General features: G+C 47.8%; 1 protein-coding gene across 4 annotated transcripts in view; it reads left to right on the forward strand.

Annotated features, from left to right (window-relative positions):
* Positions 1 to 26,157, forward strand: part of LOC116953441 (glutamate receptor ionotropic, kainate 2-like) — a 209,955-nt gene that overhangs the window by 93,778 nt on the left and 90,020 nt on the right. For all 4 annotated transcript variants that reach the window (XM_032973661.2, XM_032973660.2, XM_032973662.2 and 1 more), the window contains 5 exons: positions 7,738 to 7,919; positions 14,727 to 14,780; positions 15,336 to 15,506; positions 17,004 to 17,147; positions 24,429 to 24,536. In XM_032973661.2, coding sequence (XP_032829552.1) covers positions 7,738 to 7,919; positions 14,727 to 14,780; positions 15,336 to 15,506; positions 17,004 to 17,147; positions 24,429 to 24,536 — 659 coding nt within the window. The remainder of the gene's footprint in view (positions 1 to 7,737; positions 7,920 to 14,726; positions 14,781 to 15,335; positions 15,507 to 17,003; positions 17,148 to 24,428; positions 24,537 to 26,157) is intronic.

Consider the following 26,157-nt stretch of genomic DNA (forward strand, 5'->3'; position numbering starts at 1 on the left):
CGAGGCCAGGTTTCAACGTTTTCAAAATAAAATAAACTTGCACGAACATACATATTCAGTGTATCACATTATCCGAGAAAAGACCACGCTTATGGTTGCATATTTCAGGGCTGTGGAACATAAATGGGTTTTCTTTGCGACAGCAGGGTGAATAAGCAAGAAACAGCGTGAGAAACAAAGGCAAAGACCCCCCGTATAGCCTTAACAGACTGTAGGGGCAAGTGCAGTTAGCGAGTAGCACCGATGAAAGCCGGCACGGCACACGAGGTGGTGGATGGCCAACAGCACTCCCGGCCGCCTTTGTCTCCCAAGTGGCGATATTAACACACCGCACCAGGTATTCATTTGAGGCTTAGTCGACCTAGAGGCGGCCCAGGACCGGTTCGAGACAATCGTCACCGGTGTTGGCCGTGAGCGGGAATCGAACTAGGGTGGACGGGTTCGTAGCGCAGCGCGCTGACCGCTCCTGCATGACCGCTCCCCACTAGCCGCGCGACAAACACTCGCGCGCACACAGCCGCTTGTAAAACACCCACGGTAAATTCGCAGCGTGGCGCGGAGGAGGTGACCTTTTAGTGTTGCATGCGGCTGGGCCGGGGCGTCGTCGTGCTAAATCGGCGTGATATTTACGCTTTCGCTTTACGAGGATGATCCTCCGTGTTTGGCTTGCGATCGTCGGCGGACGGAAGCTCCATTTTACGCTTGGGTGCGGAATCTCTCCCCCCCCCTCCCCTCCCCGGGTGCGTTTATTCCGTGGCTAGCCGGGCGAGGGGGGGGGGTGTTGGAGTGGTTGTTGTCCCTCGTTTGTCGCCTGTTGCCGGCTACATTTGTGGGGGAGCTAACGGGCGAACGACAAGACTCGCTCATCAAGTCTGGGTTTTATGGTTTTGTCTGCTTATCCTAAAGGCCTTCGGTGTGAGTCTTGAATCTTACACTGCTTTGGAATGTAATGTAATCGGATTTGGTGAGAGTGTGTAGATGATGTGTTTTTTTTCTTTCCGGGAGACGTGTAGAACTTCTTTCGCACCGTACGTAGCCGACCGTGATAATCGTAGGTGCGACACGCACATGAAGAGTGGAGGACATTTCTACTTTGAAAGGAATGAGGTGTGTAAAGAGCTGAAGGGCAAAGCATAGAAGTATTCTTTGGGGCAGGTTTATTTGATTTATCTATTCAAATTATTACTATATTTATTATTGTTTTTTTCCAAAAGCTATCCCGATTGCGCTCTCAGCGTCAGATCAGGAGATGAAGAATCCGTTTGGAAGCTCTCACAGAGACGCGCATCCCTTCGTTTCTGAGAACAGCCAACGGAAGTGGATATCACAGAGCTACTTATTAGAGATTTGTTCACTCACGTTAGAGGACAGCATTGACCCTCCCACCGTGCATGACAGTTAGATAAATATTTATTTTGCCAAATGAAGTGCAGAACCAAATTGAATGTGATGGTTTATTTGTGCGTTCAGTTTTGAGTGGCTGAGACCATCAAGCCACGATTCTTGATCACAGGCGGCTGCCTGCATTTGAACCCGGGAGCACATCGCTGCCAGTTCTACCAGCTCTGAACTCTGACCTCTGAACCACTCATCGACCACAACGAATACACCTGTTATTTTACCGGTGGTCATAGTCGTAAAAAAATGTCCATTATATGTATACCAAGTATTTTTTTTCGTGCAGTTTCCTGCGCTCAAATTTACGAAAGCACAATATTTCAAATTAGCAATATTGTAAAATAAAAGTTTAAAGCCTTACCATAACTACCGTCACTGAATGACCTTTTCGTATGCCTGGGGAAGTTTTACATCTGCAGACATTCGCAGACGCCACTTTTGCTTGATAATAATACCTCAAAGGAACGTCATTATCGAGGAGACTAAATTGGATTCAAACTGACAACATTGTGGGCCCCGGGGGTGAACATATTGACCTTGGTGCCCTGCCAGCGACCAATCACCATTGTGAGCGACAATCCTCGCATGGACAAGTAAATTGCAAAGTGCTCGCAAAGAAAGACGTTAACTTGCCAACACTTGACTCCTTTCTATCCTCCCACGCCCCACCGTAGTGCCCATATTAAAACTTCCCAATATTGAAATTCGTCATAATGCATTTCCCGGCACAGAAGTTTGTCGGAGGGTGGCACGGAAATGTCAGGTCGACCTTTCCCCGGGTGTAGTAAAAGGTCAGCCCCCAAATATAGAGGAAGGGATACCGAATGAGATTAAAATTTTCCCCATCTGCCACCAAACCCGTTCTCTCTGCGCGCGAATGCGAGCGCTCCGAATTAAAGGGCGCTCACCTGCAACGCTTTGTTAGGCTCATCACGGCGTGGTATTTGATTCAAAGCAAACCATCCACTTAATTGATTTGCAGGGTGGTTAATGGGGTTCCTGATTGGCAGTTGTCTGAGATTGCATGGCATTTGCGGTCGCGAATGTGCCCGCCTGCCGCAGATGTTCGCGCTTCAAGCCCAATGGTCATCACCAGTTAATGCAGCGGTGGTGTGCTAGCCACAGATACTGCACGCCCGTCTGCTGCACAGCGGACGCTATGGAGACCCTTTGATGTTATTCGAACAAAAGAGTAAGGCCACGCCGTGATGGAATGATGGACCCAAATTTGCAAAATGTTACCGATTGTTCGCAAATTACTTAATTGGGAAAAGCCACGTAGCAGCAGTAGTCCCCTCCTGGCAGACTGATGGCTACTTGTTGGCCGTTCGTGCAGTCGTCTCGTGCTGCACAGGGACAGCTGTCACTTGGGGGGGGGGGGTCTTTGGCTCTTTGGTTCTCTCGACTGCCACAGAGCACGTTGAGATGCACTGGACGGAAGGTATTGCGTCAATTAATAGTGGTGATGATAATAATGATGTTCTGTATATGCCCAACATCTCACGTCCATGTATATCATGCTTTGTCATAACATGGATGAATAGAATATATAGGCCGAGAATTGATTCACAAATATTTAACCGCACTCTACGGGAAGGGTTTCCAAACAACTATTAGATCTTTCCCTTTAGAAGCTAACCCCCTCTTCCTGACGACGAACGCTTGTGTTGCGATTGAAACGTCGTAGTTTTTTGTTATTTTCTTTGAACCCGTCTGCGTGACTTTACCGAAAGACCCAAAGAATATGAATTCCTGCAGTCACGAAAGCCTCAAGTTAAGATTTCACGAATAATTGTTTTATTTATTTTTATGGATTTGTGAAATGCCAAACAATCCCAGCTTTTTGTGTGTTGTGTGTTGTCTATCTCCCGCACTTCCAGTTAGCACGGTTGGTTATGTACGGTGCGAACGAAGTTCAACATACATTCATACATACAGACGGTGTTGCACCTGTAAGTAGTGTGAATAACTAAGGTGGCACGGCATTGTTAGCTTGTGCTTATGCACGGGAAACGTGCTCACTGTAATTCTTACTTGGGTGCCACGGTGGAGAAAAGTGAACTGCTTCGCCTGGTATACAGGAGGTTGTGGGTTTGATCCCGACCCTGACGCCTGCTGCTGTATATTCCGAGTTTGCGTGTCTCTCTCCCCGTGGTCGCGTCGATTTTTCTCCGCGTCCTCTGGTTTTTCCCTCCACATTTAGAATCATGCGTTTAGACTCTTTGGCTGCTATAAATTTCCGCATGGTGACAAGCCACTTAGTTGAGCTATCATTTGTGATGGCCAGGTCGCTTCTGACAAAAGAGCTACGCAGCTCAGCGGGCGTCACCTGGTAAAATGATTAAATAGTTTTAATCGTCTCGTCGCACTTCGCGCCACGCACATTCGAGCGATGATCTTGTGCAGCGGATGGTGCGTCGCTTCAACGGCCGCTCGTGCCGACAATCCCAGCCACCGGCAACAAGCTCGACCAAGCACCCAAGCCACAAACAATGTAATTTCCATTTCTCTGGCTCCCGTGTCCTTTTCGTAAGGTCACGTGGTGTGTTTGGCCCTGACACCGACTGTGTAAATGTGGCTTTGCAGAGTCGTCATAACAATTGGCTATTAAGCACACACATCCTTGTGTACGCAGTGTAGCTTCATGAGGTCGCCTCCAGAAGGTTCATTTAATTTGCTTGGCGTCTTTGCTTCGTGTTAACAAACGGAGGCTTAATGGCCCCGCGTAAGTATTTGTTTGTGATGTTATCACCCTGCTAATGTGGGAGAAAACAATTTTCAGTCACCACGTGGCCTTGTGCGTACGCGTGTGTGTACGCGTGTGTGCGTACGCGTGTGTGTACGCGTGTGTGTGTACGCGTGTGTGTGTACGCGTGTGTGTGTACGCGTGTGTGTGTACGCGTGTGTGTGTGTGTACGCGTGTGTGTGTGTACGCGTGTGTGTGTGTACGCGTGTGTGTGTGCTTTGGGGAGCGGTAGCTTGGTGGTTACCTGACTGCACTGTGAACCTGAGGCCCATGTTCGATTCCCAGCCATGCCTAACATCATCTGTGATTATTCGAACGTGTCCCTGGCCTCCCTTAGATTAGCTCGGCCTTAAATGAGCACGTGGTATGGTGTGTAAACGTCGCCACAATGAAGACAAAGGTGGTCGGGCGTAGTGCTAGTCATCTGAGTGTCATGCCGGTCTTAATAGGTGCTCGCTAATAGTACTTGCCCCAACAGCCTGTGTCAGCTATAATGGGGCTCTTTGTGTGTGGTTAGCACACTGTGCTCCGAACCCAGCGGCGGGAGATTGTATTCTAGTCTTGATAATGGCAATATGTTCAGGAGCTACATGCCAATGTCGAGGTCTGTTCTCCACGAGATGACCTCACGGGAGAGTTTGTGTAGTTTGCTATTCCTCCATGTACGATATGGCCCACTGTTTTGTGTTGCCTGGCCACGGACGCACGGCTGTGGCTTATCTTTTATGTTGCAGTCATGAAGGAAATGTGCACATCGACCTGTTGATTGATTGGTCTGATGCGGTTGATCGTTACACTGGTGTCTTGGAGGAACGTCAAAGGCTGGAGGTGCCATGTCAGGTGTCGATTCTCGACGCCTGCGATTGTTTGTCAGCATTCCTCTAGGTGAGATTCTAGGAAGAGCGACAGCACCATTCTGGAAAGGGGAATCGGGACGTCAGTTTGTGTCAGAGGAATATTGTTAAAGATTTTTGTTGATGGCTAGGGCAGTTGTCATCAGCAAGAAGACATTTATAAGTCGCTTGCGATTTGCACGAATCTTCAGGAAATCCGACGGGAATTCTAAAGCGACATTCACGGTTTAACTTCTGTGGAGTTTAATTCGTGCATAAACTCACACACACACACACATACGGGAAGGTGTATGTCAATACACAACGGCTTATGAGATAAATAAAGAAGAAAACACGCAAAACCGTGTATTCTCTCCTCAATGTCCTCACGACAATGTTGACCTGATGACGTTTGGAAAACTTTAATTGATGACTCTGAAAACCCTGCTCACCTTGGCCAAATGGCATTTTACGTATCACCTTCCGACCGGCACACGTGTTTAATTATCCTTGGCGGCGACACTCGTTCGGCCCTCGCTTGAAGGGCCGGTGTGCCTGGGTCCGGCGCTCGCGACGATAAATCCGGCTCCGCTTTCTCCGCGCTCTGCGGAGCTGGCACTCTTGACCGGTGCCGAGCAGCACAAGCCAGCGCACGCAGCCACCCGCCCCTTGTACGCGCCACGTGCCCCCTAATGTGGAGCCTTTAGAAAGGGAAGTGAGGTCAAATGGTGAATTGGAGGGTGGAGGAGGGGGGGGTGAGCCGGTGACTGTTTTGAGAAAAGAAAAAAAAGTCAACATTTCGGGTGGGTGATGCTGAGAGGGATACGAATGCTCTATGCCTCTTTGGCATGGTTGGGTTTTTTTGTTTGCTTGTAACGCCCTCGGACTAAAATTTAAAGCGGTATTGCAAGTAGCCCCCCCCCTTTTCCTCTGTGCCTGTCGATCCACCTGTCCATAGTAGGGGGTGACTAAAGCTCTTGCCATGTTGATCCAGTTTCTAGGGAAATTCTAGCGCGAAGTTGTGTGTTCGCACTTACGCAATGACCTCATTGAAAACCGGACACGTTCATCAAATGGTTGTACGAACATTTACAGACCAAAACCGGAGCAAAAAAGGCTATTTTCTCATTTAAGTTACAGCTGAAGAGGCTCCATGTGTAAAACAAAAATGCGCGCGTGTCCAAGTGCGTCTGTTATTGTGATCGTGCATACTTACAGTAGGTGCCCGCTAACAGCACTTGCCCCAAGCAACGTGTCTAGGCTATATGGGAGGTCTTTGTTTTGTTCCTGTATACAGCAGTGGTGTAGTGGTTCGCGCGCTGCTTCTACAAACCCGGCAAACCCGAGTTCGATCCCCAGCCATGGCTTATATCTGCGGCAAGTGAATTGAAACTGTTTGCAGGGCTTCCTCCCCCTGTTAGGTCGACTCAGCCTTATTTGAGTACCCAGTGGGGTGGCAACAAAATCAGCGCAGGGGAGAGAGTAAGGCAGCTGCTGCCTGTGTGGTGCACTGTGCTAATAGGTGCTCGCTAACAGCACTTGACACAGCTGCCTGTTAAAGGCTGCACGTGGGATCATTTTCGTTGGTCATGGTCGTGTTGGTTTTCTCTGTGCATTGGACCATGGGTCCTATGCACATCATCAACGTGAGATGGAAGGTGATCATTTTCATACAGGATCATTCAATCTTCGCCGTTGGATTCATTATGCATTGAAAGCTGGTATAGTACAAAGAAGCACGTATTAAAGTATTATTAATATGTAAGATTTATAACAGTTAATACAATACATTTGTCTTCTTAGCTTCATCCATCAGTCAAAGTTGTCAATGTGTGATTCTATAATTAATCAATTTCAAGTTACATTTTGTCTTGTGATATGCAATGCGGTGATTTGTTAGAAACATTTTTTTTTATACCCACCTGTCACAATATTGCAAACAACTTTTTTCCATCACCGGTGCATTACGGAAAGAGACATCATCATCAGCCGTCATCTATTCACTTCTGGATCAAGGGTTCCCCAAACCGCCCCGTGAAATCTTTCATGGTCTTGTGATGCGGCAATCTTTTTTTAAATATATAGATTGAAAACTAATTTCTTTAGAACCGATTTTTCATTTGAGTTTGTTGTCCTTCCACCGCACCTCCGGTTGGCTACATATGGCAAGAAAGAAGTTCAACATATGTACGCACGTACACTCTCATTGAGCTGATTTGATTACCGGATCACCATCCCTTCAGATGCACGCCCTTGTTGTGGATGCCACTCCATCATTAGCCTTGCCCACTGACCAATATACGTTTTTCATGTTTTTGTTTTTTGTTTGTTGCAGTTGCACCCGATTCAAGAGCCGAATGGCTCACAGGGCTATACCAAATACATTAAACTGAAATACGTGTTCTGGCCAATCCCACTTATTTTTGCTTGTTCAGTACGCACGTATGTTGAGCTTCTTTCGCACCGTGCTTAGCCAACCGTGCTAATCGGAGGTGTGGGGGAAAGACAACAACCCCAGTTTGCCTTCTTTATTTGTGCCATCTGTTCCTCTGTATCATGTAATACCCAGCATGCACCGCGCCACTCTTCTTTAGCCACATTTCAGCTTTAGTTTAGATTTTCTTTCGGAAATGTCCACGTGTGGTTATTTTTTGGGTAATTCGCGCAGCTGCGCAAGAAAAGAAAAAAAACCCAGCTTAATTCCCTCGCCATTTCACTCGCGAGCCGTCATTGTTTTTGTCTCTCTCTTCTGGAGCGCAGGCCTCATACGACTCCAGGAGTTGATCAAGGCGCCGTCGCAGCTCAACCTGAAACTGAAAATTCGCCAGCTCCCGCTGGACACGCGCGACACCAAGCCGCTGCTGAAGGAGATGAAACGAGGCCGGGAGTTTTATCTCATCTTTGACTGCGGCCACGAGACAGCGGCCGAGATCCTGCGACAGGTAACAGTCGGCAATTTTAAGTTGCAATTAAAAAATATACAGTAATAGATGAAACAATGTATCTTTCAAACCGAAACAGGAGGTGGATTTCTCAACAAATCTGGCTGTCACCTGATGAGGCTGGTTGTTGCTGTAATTACCGGCGAAACGTCACAGCACTCGAATTGCAAATGTTGTAGTGGGTATACTGTGCAACACACCGGTGTGCTGTATTGTAACGAATTGGCATCTTTTGTGTTACGTGACAAACCTTACTCATTGGCTGTGCTGGGTGGTGGCGGGTTTGATGGCACCTTCACATTTAAGTGATCTGACCCCAAAAGCCCCCTTATGGTTAAACCGTGGTCGCGTAAGCCTCCTACTTGTTAAACTGACATCGTGACGCCACGCTCCCAAATAGCATCTCAAAACGCCGTGCAATTTGTAACGTGCAGTTGCCACACGCAGGCGTGGGGGAAACCACAGGCAAGCGCTTGCGAAGGCAGTCAGCACCGGCGCCAACAATTGCCCATTGCTCCTTCAAGGTCCAATTTTGAGACTTTTGGCCAACTCCACCAAAGCGATTGTCGTACACACGTGGGAGGACACAGGAGTGCCGAGATAAACAAACACAACAGGGGCATGTGAGGGGGGTGGGTGGGGGGGTGGCTAACGCTCAATCTCCAACAGGTTTACCCAAACTGGGTGGCGGTTCTACGTTGGCATTTATTTTGTCCGAAGCAAAGTGACGAGTGGTTATACACGCGTGAGGAAACCCGAGTGCCCGCATAACACCGAGGCGTGCGAGGAGAAGAGGCAGGGTGGTGGCGGGGAGGCGGGGATTAATGCCCAATTCTTCGCACAGATGGAAATGTATTGAATCGATTTCCCATGCAGCTGTGTATGTCCCTCTCCCTCTCTCTTCCGTTGTACTTTCACACGAGGCAAGATCGTGAGTGATGGTAGTCTTTACAGCCTGTACAAAAGCCATGGCACAACACACGTGGGTGACGACTCTCTAAAACAGATTATGCTTATCAAAATTTCTGAAAGAAAATACGGTTGAATATATATATAATTTTAAATGACGTCATTATATTGTCATGCATTAGAATTTGACCGTCTGAAGTTTCATTTCAGACACCACCTCCGATCGTTTTCAGTGTCATTCGCGGAATTGTGGAATTGAACGGTATTGTGTAAGTCTGTTGCTTGCATTCTGTGTAAAGCACACACGTGTAATGCAGGTGTTTACATATGTTAACAGTGTTTCTGCTCAAATCCACGATCACCACCACTAATTATCAGGACAGTCACCACCACTTGCACCACCAAAACCACAATCATCAGGACAATCACCACCACCAACAGCCGCACAACCACCATCATCACCACGACCGCAATGATCAGGACAATCGCCAACACCATAATCACCACGACAATAATCAGGAGCACCACCACAATCATCAGGGCAGTCGCCACCACCATCCATATTCTATCCTCAAATTCCACATTTGTTCAATTTCCATTGAGGAAAGAGTATTTATGGACATATTTTCAGGATCACCATTATTTTTTTATTCTAAACGAGCTCTCTGCGAGATGTTGCCTCACGTAGTCTCGCGTGGAATTAAATTATTCAATCGGGGAAAAAATGAAGCAAAAAGCTTTTTCTGCTTTATGCAAAAATAACGAAAACGTGACTTTATTTTTAGGTTCATCCCCTCGCATTGTCACATCCGTCTTGGTGGCTCAGCGGTAGAGCCACCGGCTCGCAATCACAAGGATACGAGTTCAATCCTAGTTGGGGGCCGAGGGACGGGGGGGGCGGGGGGTGCCATTGACTCAGCCCATCATCCGTCCAGGGTTGAGAAAACGAGTACCACTTTGTGGGGATGTCAACAGCAGTTGTCCTATGTAAAACCTCGCCACCCCCTTCCCCCTTCCGCCATAGGAATGTGGAATTTCCAGCACTGGCTCAGGGCTGTAAAAGGGGAGATGAGCACCGGAATCGATGCTCATGTGAGAGGGAACCTCGCTTTGACCTTTGAACTTTGCTGTAATACGGTACGTCGGTTTCCTCCGAAAGCAGAAGTTGTGCATTTGGTAGTTCGCTCAGAGGTGTCTTGGCCTTTTTCGTATCCCCAAGAAGCTTGAGCCTCATTTCTTGAATTACACTCGCCTTCACGATTATTGGAATGAAAACGTTCGGTTATAGGTTTCGTGAATCGAATTCCTGCAGCCTTTCACACTACATTGCATGAGAAAAAGACGAACTTCGTGAGACGAAGTATTGCGTTGGTACTGTTGATACATTTGTTCAAAATGAAAGAAAGCTGAAAATCGTCTACGACATCAGGTTAGTCTGAACATTTCGATTTAAAGCTTTCGTGACTGCAATGATTCATCTTCTTTGGTTCTTTCGGTAAAGTCACGTAGAATGAGAATAAAATAATAAAATGATAAAATAAAATAACACAATAATATTCTCACGACGTTTCGGCCACAACACAAGCGCTGGAGTGCTGTCCTACCAGACAGTCTCGTCCCTTCACCTGATGAAGGCCGCTTGTGTTGTGGCCGAAACGTCGTGAGAATATTATTGTGTTATTTTATTTTATCAATTTATTATTTTATTCTCATTCTACTTGACTTTACCGAAAGAACCAAAGAAGATAGTCTGAACATCCTTATCCGTTCGACCGCACACTCGGCCAAGATATCACACTTGCGTGGCTCCAAGGCACGTGCAGTGTTCTTTTCTGTTATTATGTATATTTAAACGGCCGGAATTTAAGAGATTAATCTTCGAGACACTGCAATTGCCGCTGTTGCGGAACACGTACGGGTTCTTAACGATGTACACCCTCATTATGTTACGTCATGGGAACACCCGCTGAGGTGCCAGGTTGGCGTTGCAAGGCGACGAGGAATATCATCTTTCTCTTTCTCCTCGCTGGCGTAAAACCAAAAAGTATTTTTCTGTGTTGCCGAGTAATTGCTTTCCACGTGACGTTGCTCTCGCTGACAGTTTTAATTTCAGATTTTCGTTTTTTTGTCTTTTCACTCTTTGTGCTTGCTCATCTAGGCGCATGAGACACATTTGAATGGAGGAAATGCGTACGCGCGCGTTCGTATGCTTCTTTGCACGTATTTTTTTAATTTTAATCTGTGTGCGTGCGTCTGTTTTGGATTGTCTGTGCTCGGGTTGTAGTCACTTTGTGTGTGTGTGTGTATATAATTAGGGCCTCTAATTTGTGTCCATGTGTGCACAGACTACAAAGTGTGTATAAAATGTGCAGCACATTAATTTGAGATGTGTTTTTCTCTCTCACCATCCGACTCCAATATAGTGTGCATTTCACAACACAATCCTGCGCAAACATGAGCACTCATTCCATGTGGAGTGGATAGTTGTTGGTTATATTTGTACGTAGGGCTTTCACAACTAATGTTACGCTACGTAATTAGTTGAAATTTTGGGTCAGATCGCGTAGGTATAACGTTAAAAGACATGTTTTTCTGAAAAAAAAAACCCAAATCAATTCGCTCATTTGCCAATGACTTGACAACTTAATTTGATACTCTGTTGGGTAGTGGATGGTTATAGTCAAACATATTGACATTATATCCACACGATATAACCCAAGAGACCAAATATGAACGAAAATCGTTGGGTTTGAGGACTGCTTAAGGTTGGGACCAATTCGCCTCCAGTAATTCTTGTAAATCGCCCGATGAAGCTGGTTGTAACCACCAGCGAAACGTTTTACATTGATTGTTGTCCTTCCCCCGCACCTCCAATTATCACGGTTGGCTACGTACAGTACGAACAAAGTTCAACATACATACTTGAATGTTGTGGGTTTACTCTCCTTCACACCAATGTGCTGAAGTCGCGGCTAATTAGCACATATTGTTCACGTGACAAACTTTACTAATTGGCTGTGTGGGGTTGTGGTGGGTTAATGACACATTTATATTTACGTGGTCTAACCCAAAAACCTTGATTATTATGAGGCCAATATTGTTTAAATTCACTTAGTGGTTACCGTATCGATAGAGACGTGAACAGTGGAAAAAATCCTGGAGCAGTGACACGGTGATTCACCCGCTGTGTTATGAAAAATAACGATGTAGCGGCGGGCACGAGATGGAATGCGTCTGAGAGGACGTCTACGGAGAGATGGAACCATGAAATCAACTCAAGTGTAGGTGCTAGGTAGATTATTTGCGCCATGGTGGCGAGATGTTAACTTCCTCGCCTGGTATACAGGAGGTGGTGGGCTCAATGTCGACCCTGACGCCTGCTGTATATTTGGAGTTTGCACGTTCTCCCTCGGGTCGTGTGGATTTTTCTCCAGGTCCTCCGGGATTTCCCTCCACATTTAGAAACATGCGTTTCGAGTATTTAGCTGCTATAAATGTCCACGTGATAAGCCACTAAGTTGAGCCATCATTTGTGGCCAGGTAGCTCAGTGGGCATTACCCGCTAAATAAAATAAAACTGTTTGGTTTAATAGTTTAGCTTAATTCTTTTATCGTGGGGATCTTGAGAGATGCTGTGTTGACGGCTTGAGGAGACCTTCATCCAGCAGTGGATTGATGATGGCTGTAGATGATGATGATGATATGAACTGATAAAACCAACGTAGATTCCTGGCTATGGTTAACATCGGTGGCGAGCAATATCTGAACTTCTCCTGGTTCCCTCACCTGACCCTTCACCAACCCCCATGATCGACGTGACATGGGGGAGGACCTTCAACGAGCAATGGATTAAAAAGAAAAAAGGTTCCCTAAATTATTTTATAATGATTATGAGCAGCATATTATTGGTATGGCTGCTGAGGCCAGTGGTTCGTGTACTTGCCACTGAACCAATTAGTGACGGTTCAATGCTTCAAATCTCGCTCACTTTTCACCAAACAGCGCCTCTAGGCATTATCAGGGGGCTCTGTGATGTCCCTGTAATTCACAGTGGTAGTAGAAGCAATACCCAACGCGAATTGATTTCATGAGCCCAAACGAAAAATTTGAGAATTACCCGCTGCCGAATAACGAAAAGAACTAATGACAAGCCCTTATTCGCAACGGCCTCACTGCAGCAAAGCGATAATTGTCACCCGGATGATTGTACCATAAGTGGACATTGAAGGGGATATTTGAAATTTAATGGTGATGTGTTGCGCTTAATTTGCTGCCGTCAAAGTGTGCGTGTTCCTCTGCGTGTGCGGTGCTGGCAACCCCACCCCCTCGTGTGCCGTGCCGACCTTCATAGGTGCTGCGACTCGCTAACAGCACTTGCCCCAACAATATGTTAGAGGCCATATAGGGGATCTTTGTCTTTGTGTGAAGCGGTGGCATTGCGACTCGTGCACTCCACGGCACCGGTGACCTGAGTTTGATTTCTTGTCTCTCTCGCATTAACACGAGAGAGACAAAGCTGCCAGCCATACCACCTCCTTGTGTGTCGTGCTGGTCTTAATATGTGCTCACCGCACCTTCGATTCGTACTGTTGGCTACGTACGGTGCGAAAGAAGTTCAACACACGTACGTGCAACAACTCTTGCTCCAGACGTCCGTATGGCTACATGGAACATTGTGGTACGATGAATAAAGGCCATTACTTGAAACGTCACCTGTGACATTTGTATTTTAAGGCAGTGCTATTGTCGAACATGTTGCCTATGTGGCGTATCTTTGTCGTTGTGGGGAGCAGTTGTGCATTGGCTTGACATCTCTGGCACGTTTTGGTATAATAACTCGTAATGGACTTCTCTCAAGTTGACTCAACATCAACACTGTTGCGTAGTGCTAGCCACAGCAACCCCTCCTGTGCCGTGCTATGTTGTATGTTGTTGAACTTCTCTATGCACAATACATCGCCGATCGTGCTAATCGGAGGTGTGGGGGAAGGCCAATAAACTTAGCTCTATGCGTTCCTGGGCCCAATGACCATTTCAAGAAAAGTCTTGTAAATATATTCCACCTAAATATGGAAGAATTGATCGGCAAATCAATAGCGGAACATGTGTGTGTGTAAAGTCACGTAGGTAAAAAATTAAAACAACAAAAATCACGACGTTTCGGCCACAACACAAGCGGCCTTCATCAGGTGAAGGGACCAACCTGTCCAGCGGACAGCGTTGGAGTGAACGCTGTCCGCTGGACAGGTTGGTCCCTTCACCTGATGAAGGCCGCTTGTGTTGTGGCCGAAACGTCGTAATTTTTGTTGTTTTAATTTTTTTACCTACGTGACTTTACCGAATAGAACCAAAGAGTATGGATCCTTGTAGTCACGAACGCTTCAAATCTGGAATGTGTGTGTGTATGGGGTGCAGTGGTTCTCGCGCCGCACTACGAACCTCACCAACGTGAGTTTGATTCCAGGTGAAGAATAACAACGACAAGCAGTATCACAACTTATCCTGCGCTTTCTCCTAGATGTGTTACAAAAATAGCAAGAGAGAGGCGCAGCCCTGCGATTGCTAGCTCATGCAACTGCGGGCAGGTGGGTCTCCGACTCGAGCGAGCCCCAGAGAGACCCTTTAGACAACTGATCGTTGAGTTGCGCTTTGTGCAATCAGAATATGTATTCATGCTGGCGGAATCCGATGAGCTATTAAGCTCTTTGTCACAGATGTCCAGCAGACATTAGCACGGGAGAGACCAAGGCCGTCGGGCGTGTTTGTTAGTCACAACACCTTCTTGTTCGCCACGCTCGCCTTAATTGGTGCTCATTAAAAGCACTTGCCCGAGCAGTCCGCAAGGCTAAATGAAGGATATGTTTCTGCGTGTGTCTGTGTGTGTGGATATATTCGCAGGCTATGGCAATGGGAATGATGACAGAGTATTACCACTACATATTCACCACCCTGGTAAGTGCATCGCACGGTTCATCCTTGTGAATTGGCTGCAACCCACCGTTTTGCCACCTGACTTTGCCTCCAAACCCATGGGGAATTGAAGTCCACTTGGTGAAGTGAGACAACATGAAACATAAAAATACACAACACCAACGTGTCGCTATGTTTATGATGTTAAAGAGGGAATCTCTCTGTGCATGTACACGCGCGTGTGTGTGTGTGTAGGTGTGTGTATGTGTGTGTGTATGTGTGTAATGGGGAGCAGGAGTGTAGCGGTTAGCGTTACGCTGCACTATGAACCTGGCGACCCGAGTTCGATTCCCGCTCACGGCGAACACCAGTGACGATTATCTGAACCGGTCCTGGGCCTCCCCTAGATCGACTCAGCCTCAAATTAGTACCTGGTGCGATGTGTAAACATCGCCGCTAGGGAGACAAAGGCGGCCGGGCGTGGTGTTGGCCACCCACGCCCTCGTGTGCCGTGCCGGCCTTCATAGCTGCTCCGCGAACAGCACTTGCCCCGATGGTCTGGTGAAGGCTACACGGGGGACCTTTGTCTTTGCACAGGACCTGTTTGCCCTGCATCTCGACAGCTACCGCTACAGCGGAGTGAACATGACGGGTTTCCGCCTCATGAGCCTTGACGACTCCCGCGTCTCCTCCGTCATGGAGCGCTGGACCATGGAGCGTCTCGCTCCCACACGGCCCGAGTCCGGCCTCGTGCACGGGGTCATGACGGTAGCCGCTAGCTCAACTCCCCCTCCTCGCTTGACTCCGTCTCCCTCTTCCCTTTCTATCTCAGTGTCACTCCTCAGTCTCGTCCCAGTCTCACTCCTCACTCCCACCCCAGTCTCACTCTCATCCCAGTCTCACTCCTCACTCTCATCCCAGTCTCACTCCTCACTCCCACCCCAGTCTCACTCCTCACTCCCACCCCAGTCTCACTCCCACCCCAGTCTCACTCCTCACTCTCGTCCCAGTCTCACTCCTCACTCCCACCCCAGTCTCACTCCTCACTCCCACCCCAGTCTCACTCCTCACTCCCACCCCAGTCTCACTCCTCACTCCCACCCCAGTCGCACTCCTCACTCCCACCCCAGTCTCACTCCTCACTCTCGTCCCAGTCTCACTCCTCACTCCCACCCCAGTCTCACTCCTCACTCTCGTCCCAGTCTCACTCCTCACTCTCGTCCCAGTCTCACTCCTCACTCCCACCCCAGTCTCACTCCTCACTCTCGTCCCAGTCTCACTCCTCACTCCCACCCCAGTCTCACTCCTCACTCCCACCCCAGTCGCACTCCTCACTCCCACCCCAGTCTCACTCTCATCCCAGTCTCACTCCTCACTCCCACCCCAGTCGCACTCCTCACTCCCACCCCAGTCTCACTCCTCACTCTCGTCCCAGTCTCACTCCTCACTCCCACCCCAGTCTCACTCCTCACTCCCACCCCAGTCTCACTCCCACCCCAGTCTCACTCCTCACTCTCATCCCAGTCTCACTCCTCATTCTCACCCCAGTCTCACTCCACCATATCCCATCCTAGTCTCACTCCTCATTCTCACCCCAGTCTCACTCCTCATTCTCACCCCAGTCTCACTCCACCATATCCCATCCTAGTGTCACTCCTCTCCTCACCCACATCTCGCTCAGGAGGCCGTGTGTGGTGGGGTCAAGTGTGGGTGCTCCTTTCCAAGATGTCTGGCCAGCGTAGAAGAACAGAACTCCCTCAATTGGAGGCCTTTCTGCCGGCATTGGCGTTGAGCAAAGCCAATGCAGGGCTCCACCGTTTTTTTTTTGCACACGCTATGTGAGTTTTGTAAGATACATCATTCATGAGGTTAAAAAAAAGAATAGTTGCGTGTCACAAGATTCCATCTCTGCGAACTCCGCGTGCGTGCGTGCGTGCGTGCGCGCGCGCATGTGTGTGCATACCCTAACGCGATTTATCCACGGGTCCACGACAAAACTCAAATCTCTCCGGAGGGAGCATCGCCCTCCCGCCTTGCCATTGCTTCGACGTCGGGCGCAATTGAGCAATGCATCTCAAAACAAAGTTCTTTGTAACTGCTCACGTCAGCAGCTGCACGAGCGCCAGGCACTCCGCGGGGCTGAAACTTGAACCCTTGCTGCTCACCGCCCTCCGCGCTGGTCGGGCCTTCCTTTAAGACGCCGGTCCAAACCTCTGACCCCCGGCCCCACCACCACCACCACCACCACCCCCCCCCCATCCGCAGACCGACGCTGCCCTCATGTACGACGCGGTCCACGTGGTCTCGCTGGCCTCCCAGCGCTCCACGCAGATGACCGTCAGCTCCCTGCAGTGTCACCGACACAAGCCCTGGAGGTTCGGCGCTCGCTACATGCAGGCCATCAAGGAGGTGAGTGCACGTGCGTGCGTGTGTGGCTTGCTGCTGCTGCTGCTGGTGCTGCATGCAGGCCTTTTGAAAGGTGAGAGGGGCCTAATGCGTGAATTCCACGAGGGCCTCTAAAATGTAACAACGTTAGGAATGAAAACTTTTTAGCCGCTGTTACAATGAACGGTGGCTGATTACTTTTGAGAGGTCGCGTTCAAGGACGATGCAGAATGAACGTTCTACGAACCCACCTGACTGTAATATTTTCAAGTCTCTTTGTCCATGATGAAGGCGTTCAATGTGACAATCCCAAGGTGCTATCTGCAAGAGCTGTGTTTGACTTCTTGCATCTTCGTTTGTAGGTGTACAGACGTTCGCAATTTAGTCTGTTGTCAAGATAGCCACACCTAACATCGCTGCATTTGGTGCTTTCGTCGTTTGCTATGAATGTACGTTGGTAAAAAAAAAAAGTGCGCTGAATGGACAGGCTTGCCCAGGTCGTAATGTTAACCCGGCACCTTTTAAATATAAAGCCGTGTAGTGATGGTGGGTGGGTGGTGCAGCTGCACTGGGCCTGTAATCCAGCACTGTCGAGGTGAGGGTTGGTGAATCACAAAAGAATTGTGAAAATCCCTTGCCGTGGGCATTGAGGAAGTGCCTTACCCTGGCTTGCCAGGAGAAGGCGGCACAGCAAATGCGCATCACACCTGTTCCTGTTCCACCTGTATGAGTTTTTCGCCCCTCCGTACACGCAGGTTGTCTGCGCTAATCTCCGGTTTCCTTGCACACATAAACATTAGAAGTTCAACATACACACATACATACAATTGCCCGATCAACACCTTAATATATAGAGGACTGCAGAGCTTGGGGGGGGGGAGGGGGTAGGGGGGTTTGGCACCAGCTGATCACGTGGCTGCTGCTGCCGCCTTCCCACTCGCGTTGTGGTTCAAGCCTCTGAGTCGTTCTGTCCTCAAGAATGAGTGAATACTGTGCAGCGTGTAACAAGTTGAAATAATAATAATGATTATTGATCACAAAAGTTGTGTAATCTGCATGCAAGTATTATACGCACGCACCTTCGCGTGCAACTGGTAATGTTTATTATTGGTCATTGGAGAGTTTTTTTTCGCGACCAATATTATGAAAAAACTTCGTGTTGAACTATATAATTGGAACATACAATGTGTGGATAGATATTTGACGTATTTTAAAAGTGTCGACGTGAAGAAATTAGATTGAGCAGCGTCCATCTCCACTGGCTCTCGGGCATCAGTTGGTGGAAATTCCACATTTCTATGGCGGGGCCACGAGAGTAGCGCACAGCCGTTTGGGTGAAACCGCGTCCCCGTTTGCTCCGAAGCCCACGCATCATGCGGCCGCAATTTGAGCACCTAAACGTTTACCGCGCAATCGCTAACGGCGCCACTCCCGCGTAATGAAGTTCCCAACGCTAAATAGCCTCCCGGGGTAAATTCAATTTATGAGACAAATGTCGCAAAGGAGGAGGCTGTCGCGGACAAAGTGGGCCGCGGGTGGCGGGTGAGGAGCGGAGCGTGGCGGCGAGGTTCGTGGCGTTAGAAATACCGGTGTCGGTGTGTCGGTGTGTCGGTGTGTCGGTGTCGTTGTTGTTGTTTTTGTTGTTGTTTTTGCGCGCGGAGCAAGCCCGGGCTGCATGAGTCATTCGATAAGGGAGAGGCTATGGACGTGCGCACGTGTCTCGCCTCTCTAGCTCGGGGCGGTTATTTTTATTTGCCCATCTAAGTCATGTTCAATTTCCCACATGCGTGTAGTTGCGTGTGGAAAAGAAAAAATAGGTAACTTTTCGGGCTAAAAAACAGCGTTAAGGACAAGATCAATGGGCTCGCATAATGCGCATGCATAATGTACGTTGACTCATTAACCCCCCCCCCCCCCCCCCACTTTGCGCAAGACAGCAGAAGTGTGGTTACCACATCTACGCCTCTATATAAGGAACGAAACAGACTTCAAAAATCTGGCTGTCGCCTGATGGAGCTACTTGTAATTACTGGCGAAACGTCGTACTCAGATTGTAAATGTTGTGGCTTGGCTCTCCAGCACACCGGTGTGCTGTACTAGTGACGAATTGGCCACGTTCTGTTTACGTGACAACCCTTACTAGTTGGCTGTGTCGGGTGGTGGCGGGTTTTAACGACACATTTATATATTTACGCGATCTAACCCAAAAAAACCTCTATTACAAACAGCACTAACTTTCTATTTTTTAAAAGATTCACCCCCCCACCGCCGCCCCGGCCCAGGGCTTGAACCCAGGGCCTCGGAGGTGCGGGGCTGCTGGGCAGTGCGTCAACACACGCGGCGCGTTTGCCCCTCCGAGCCAGGCAGCCCTCATTACAGCACCATTTATTTTTAATGAGCGTTGCACGGGCGCTCTGCCATGTCAGGGAGAAGGGATCCGCCATCTCCGATGGGAGTGTCATTAAGCAAGGTGCTCCTCTGATAGAGCCCCACTGGGCTGAAGGCATTCCCTGCGGGGGGGGGGGGGGGGGGGGGCAGTGGATTCAGATTGCCTCCCTTGATGTCTCCGAAGCCTTTGGAGATGTGAGCGGCACTTTTCCTTTTCCCACCATCCTTGGGAATTAAAAACAAGTCTCCACTGCTGTCTGGTGACAGCTGCCGCTGGTGATGGCGGTTATGACGACGACGATGATGGAGGATGGTGATGTGCATCTCTGCCAGGCCAGGGATTTGAACCTTGGGTGGCTGATATTGTAGCGTGATGCGCAAGAGATGCTGCCGTATTGATCGGCGCTCACAGTGGCGCAGATGAAGGCAAAGTTCACTGGGTTTGATTTAGCCTTGTGTACACTCGCACAGACGCACGCAAATACAACGGTGCAATGGTCAGCAAATTGGACTTGCCATCCAGTCGTCAACAGTTCAATTCCACCTCCCGGCACAGCAGCTGAAACAACGGGGCGCGTTTCTCGAATCCTGCTCTACTGCCTCGATCATCCTAGCGGTGTAATTAATGGGTACCGCCAGAGCCAGTCAATCGACAGGTCGCATGTATGGGGGAAAATTCTGGGTAGTGTCACCTCTCACCAAAAAGTCTGGCCAGCATGAAGAGCAGGCCAAATAACCCTCTGGCAGGGCCCAGGACCGATTCAAATATTCACCACTGAATCAAACTCTAACAACTTTTCTCGCACTCCCAGAACGCATAAAACACACACACACACCACACGTAAAATGCATCATATAAAGGCATACATTAACGTACACAATAATTCAAGGAAACGTATAAATTCTTGTCTTTTATAACTCTTAATAGTGCTATATTCTTTGTTCTTTCGGTAAAGTCACGTAGAAGGGAAACAATAAAAAAATAAAAATCTAAAACAATTAAATAATTTCTTTATTATTGTATTGTTTCCTTTAAACGTGAATTTACCGAAAGAACCAAGAATATGAATCCTTGTAGTCACGAAAGCTTTAAATCAAAATGTTAATTGTGCTGTTGGCTGCTTGGTGGCTTGGGCCTTTGGGCATGCACTCAACACGCATGGGTAAATAAGAATACTACGAGAAACACAACCAAGGCAGATATTTACACACACACATATAGCCTCCCACACTGCCTGAATTATATTATTCAGAGGAAGAGCCACTCGCTGCTGTTGTTTGATGTTACCCTGCCCCGAGTAGGGGAACATCCACTCGGGTTGACACCCATCCGGTTTGACCTTGATAGGATTTGACCCGGCCACTCCAGCAATTGGCGTCTGCCTTTGGGTGGCAGGAATTGATTTGTACTGAGATGTTGTGGTATTGAGTGGAACTTTATTACAGTGTACTACACAGGGTTGATAGACCCAAGTTGACTTAGAAATATGTCCTCTACTGCCTCTGGATAATGTGGCAACTTCACCGACCCACCACACAGTCTGGCGATTTGTTTCTATGTTTGGGTGACAGGAATTGACGTTTACAGAGTGGTAAAAACTCACGCACTACCACCCACTCAATTGCACCTCCGATTAGCACGGTTGGCAACGTACGATACGAAAGAAGTTCAACATACATACACCCACCCACTCAGAAACTCTGCTGTCCACCGCTCGTGAAAAAAACAGGAGCCAGAATCGGTTTACGGGACCTTCTGTATTCCACAGGAGGTCCCAAGTGCTACTGGCCCATCTCCTGACAGAGGAATGCCATGCCTTTGCTCCACGGCAAGGGTTCGGAAATTCCATGTCGCCAGCTGCAGTAAATTACCCGTTGCTTCTGAAGGCTCCCTCAGGGCCGGCGGCGGGGGAAGTGGTGATAATTTCAGTCTCCCGGCTCCACCGAATGAGGGCTAGCCAGGGGATATCATCGACACCTGACCCATCGGAGCCTTCAGCACATGCTTATTCAGATTAATTTCCGCGGTACCTTGATATGTATGGTTGAGCGATTTAATGTGGAGGCTTTATCATCTGATCACTGCGGTGGATGTGAACACGCCATGAGGCTAATCAGCCCATCACCATCAGCCTATTCCCCAGTGGCACTGTTTACAAGACAATTGGAACCATGAGGATGAGCGGGAGGAGGTGGGTGTATTTTTTCGCTTGTTTACCCCCATACACACACTCACAGTGGCGTAATGTGGCTGGCATGGGCCCCTGATGCAAGGAATCAAATGGGGCCGCCTCTGTCCAACTCCTCGAACCCACCCAACCCCCCCCCCCCCACTGTTCCCAGCCCAGTTCCTGGGACCCCTATTGGCCCATGGGGCTCAATGCAGTTGGCACCGCCTACTCACGCACATTAATATAAGACAAAGATTTCCCCACGTAGCCTTAATGGACTTTTGGGGAAGCACCTATGAAGGCCGGCATTGCACGCGAGGTGGTGGGTGACCACAGCACCACGCCCGGCTGCCTTTGTCTCCCCAGTGGCGATGTTCTTACACCGCCCCCCCCCCCACCAAGGTACTCATTTGAGGCTGAGTCGACCTAGGAGAGGCTCAGGACCGTTTCAGATAGTTGTCACTGGTTTTGGCCGCGTGCGGGAATTGAACTCGGGTCGCCGGGTTTCGTAGCGCAGCGCACTAACCACTACACTACCGCTCCCCACATATATGCCACCACATGAAGTCATACATAGATGAATACAGAGATAATACAGCAATACAAACACACGTGCACACGCATACATGCATACATACGCATTCATACACATGCATACATATTCATACAAAGTCATACATGCACTAGGATTGATACTCCTAAGATATAAAAGTTCCAGACTTGTCATGTCAAGAATAATATCTCACAATATCGGAAGAGAGGGTAATGACATGCAACTGACAACAACAACAATAACAAACTGGGAGGTTTAATATTCTGGGAAGACTTACGGATTTTCCAAGTCTGTCTCCCTCAAATTTATGATGATCCTGGGAAAACCAGGGCAGGTGGCAACCCGAACATGCACACACAACACACACACACAATACACAATACCCAACACACACACAATACACAACACACACAATACACAACACACACAATATGCAACACACACACAATACACAACACACACACAATACACAACACACACAATACACAACACACACACAACACACAACACACACAATACACAACACACACACAATACACAACACACACAATACACAACACACACAATACACAACACACACAATACACAACACACACACACAATACACAACACACACACAACACACACACAACACACACAATACACAACACACACACAATACACAACACACACACAATACACAACACACACACAATACACAACACACACACAATACACAACACACACAATACACAACACACACACAATACACAACACACACACACACAATACACAACACACACACACAATACCCAACACACACACACAATACCCAACACACACACAATGCACAACACACACACACACACAATACCCAACACACACACACACACAATACACAACACACACACAATACACAACACACACACAATACACAACACACACACAATACACAACACACACACAATACACAACACACACACAATACACAACACACACACAATACACAACACACACAACACACAACATACACACAATACGCAACACACACACAATACGCAACACACACACAATACACAACACACACACAATACGCAACACACACACAATACGCAACACACACACAATACGCAACACACACACACTATGCAACACACACAATACGCAACACACACACAATACACAACACACACACACAATACACAACACACACACAATACACAACACACACACAATACACAACACACACACAATACGCAACACACACACAATACACAACACACACACAATACACAACACACACACAATACACAACACACACACAATACACAACACACACACAATACGCAACACACACACACAATACACAACACACACACACAATACACAACACACACACAATACACAACACACACACAATACGCAACACACACACAATATGCAACACACACAATACGCAACACACACACAATACGCAACACACACAATACGCAACACACACAATACGCAACACACACACACAATACACAACACACACACACAATACACAACACACACACCACACACACCACACACAACACACACACACACAACACACACAACACACACACACAATACACAACACACACACAATACACAACACAGACACACAATACACAACACACACAATACACAACACACACACTATACGCAACACACACTATACGCAACACACACACAATACACAACACACACAATACGCAACACACACAATATGCAACACACACACAATACCCAACACACACAATACACAACACACACACAATACACAACACACACACCACACACACCACACACAACACACACACAACACACACAACACACACACACAATACACAACACACACACTACACAACACAGACACACAATACGCAACACACACAATACACAACACACACACTATACGCAACACACACAATACGCAACACACACACACAATACACAACACAGACACACAATACACAACACACACACAATACACAACACACACACTATACGCAACACACACTATACGCAACACACACACAATACACAACACACACAATACGCAACACACACAATATGCAACACACACACAATACCCAACACACACAATACACAACACACACACACACAATACGAGACCAGTGCTCAATTTACCCCTCCCCTCCCCTTTGCTGTCATCTCGTGCCACAGGCTCAGTGGGATGGCATCACCGGCCGAATTGCATTCAACCAGAGCAACGGACTGCGCACAGACTTCGACCTGGACGTGATCAGCCTGAAGGAGGAAGGGCTGGAGAAGGTTGTTCAAACTCAGCGTCGTTCGTACGAACCTGTGACACGCAAGCTGCGTAGAGAGAGAGAGAGTCCCCTGCTGATAGGACGCTGCGTTTCCAGGGGCGGTTGGTTACGACAGCTCGCTTGACGTCGCATATCCTCCACCATCGCATCAAATTAATCGTTTCGTGGGTTTTATTTTTTGTCCAAGTTCTCTGACGGCGAAGGTCCGCATGTGTTGCGAGTGTTCAGCGTGAGACTTATTCAAAAAAGCTATTTGCAACTTTAGTCTGGTACTGCCCTCTGAGTGAAACCAATCAGCCGTTGGCCTGCAAATTTGGAGGCCAACATTCTACGTGTATATATATGCTTTTTGTGTAATGCGTCTAGTTATCATGCAGTTGTCACGTTTCCGACCATCACAAATCCACCCGGGAACAATTGACCGCCCACACCCAGTGAGGTTTGTTGTTGTTGTTGAATGATGGTGTTATACCGTCGTTTTGTTCAAAGCTAAAGTCACGTGCATTCACCCCGCCATCTAAAACGCTGTCGGGCCATGTTGCCTTTTTAAACCACATTGCGTGCGATTTTTGTCCAGTAACACATGCGTTAACCTTTACTTTCTATTAGATGTTCACAAATCTCACCTTCATTCACACGGCCACCGTTAACTCGCTCGCCAGCGAGTTGGATATGCGACGTTGGGCTGCATTTTCGGCCGCAGTGTGGTTGAAGTCATCCACGCTCGTTGTTTTTATTGTTATTAGCTGTGATGGCGTCATTGTGATTATTGTGTTGTTGGGCATGTTGTAGTGATTGTTCATCTTTGTTGTTTTCGTGATTATGGATTCTATCGTATTCGTCTTTATTTTCATTTGCTACCTCCCATTCCTGTAAATCACAACCTAAATGTGAAATGTATTCGAGTATAAGCATCTGCTTCTTTCCTGAATTTAACAGTTCACTTTTTAAATGTCAGCGAAATACGTTTAAGCAGCTCCAAATGGCATGTGAATGCTTAATTCAGACAGCATTTAGCGGAACCTAATTATAAAACGTTGGCGATACATGCATGTAAAAATCTCACTCATTGGCATCCTCACATCAATATTCATATTCTTGGTTCTTTCGGTTGTAGTGATTGTTCATCACCTGATGATGATTGCTTGTGTTGCAGTCGAAACGTCGTGGGAATTTTATTGTTTTATATACATTTTTTTAATTTTATTGTTTCCCTTCTACGTGACTTTACCGAAAGAACCAAGAATATAACTACAACTAAATTGTACTCGGCTCTCAGTAGTACCTGTGACACAGATGTGCCCTTTATCTAATGTTCCTCAATGACTTGGTGGTCCATCGGTAAAGGATGGAGCGGTTCATTATATTTCGTAACCGTGAAACAAACTGTTGTGTTTTGTGTTGCTGGTAAATTGCCCTTTGCACTGTGTGGTTAAAGCAGTCCAAGAGAGACTTCGCCGTGGGTGTAATCGTTGTCACCGCATCTGCGCGCTTTCAGATGTGCTTCTGCGGCCGTCTGGAACGCTCTTCCTTCCGATACTCGAGAAGCCACTTGAGCTATGCACTTTTAAATGTAGATTGGAAGCTCATTTCTTTAGACCCGCCGCTTTTTGTTTTTAGTT

Source organism: Petromyzon marinus, chromosome 51, assembly GCF_048934315.1.
Source record: "Petromyzon marinus isolate PM22_M1 ecotype Great Lakes invasive population chromosome 51, UKy_Petmar_22M1.pri1.0, whole genome shotgun sequence".
NCBI lineage: Eukaryota > Metazoa > Chordata > Hyperoartia > Petromyzontiformes > Petromyzontidae > Petromyzon > Petromyzon marinus.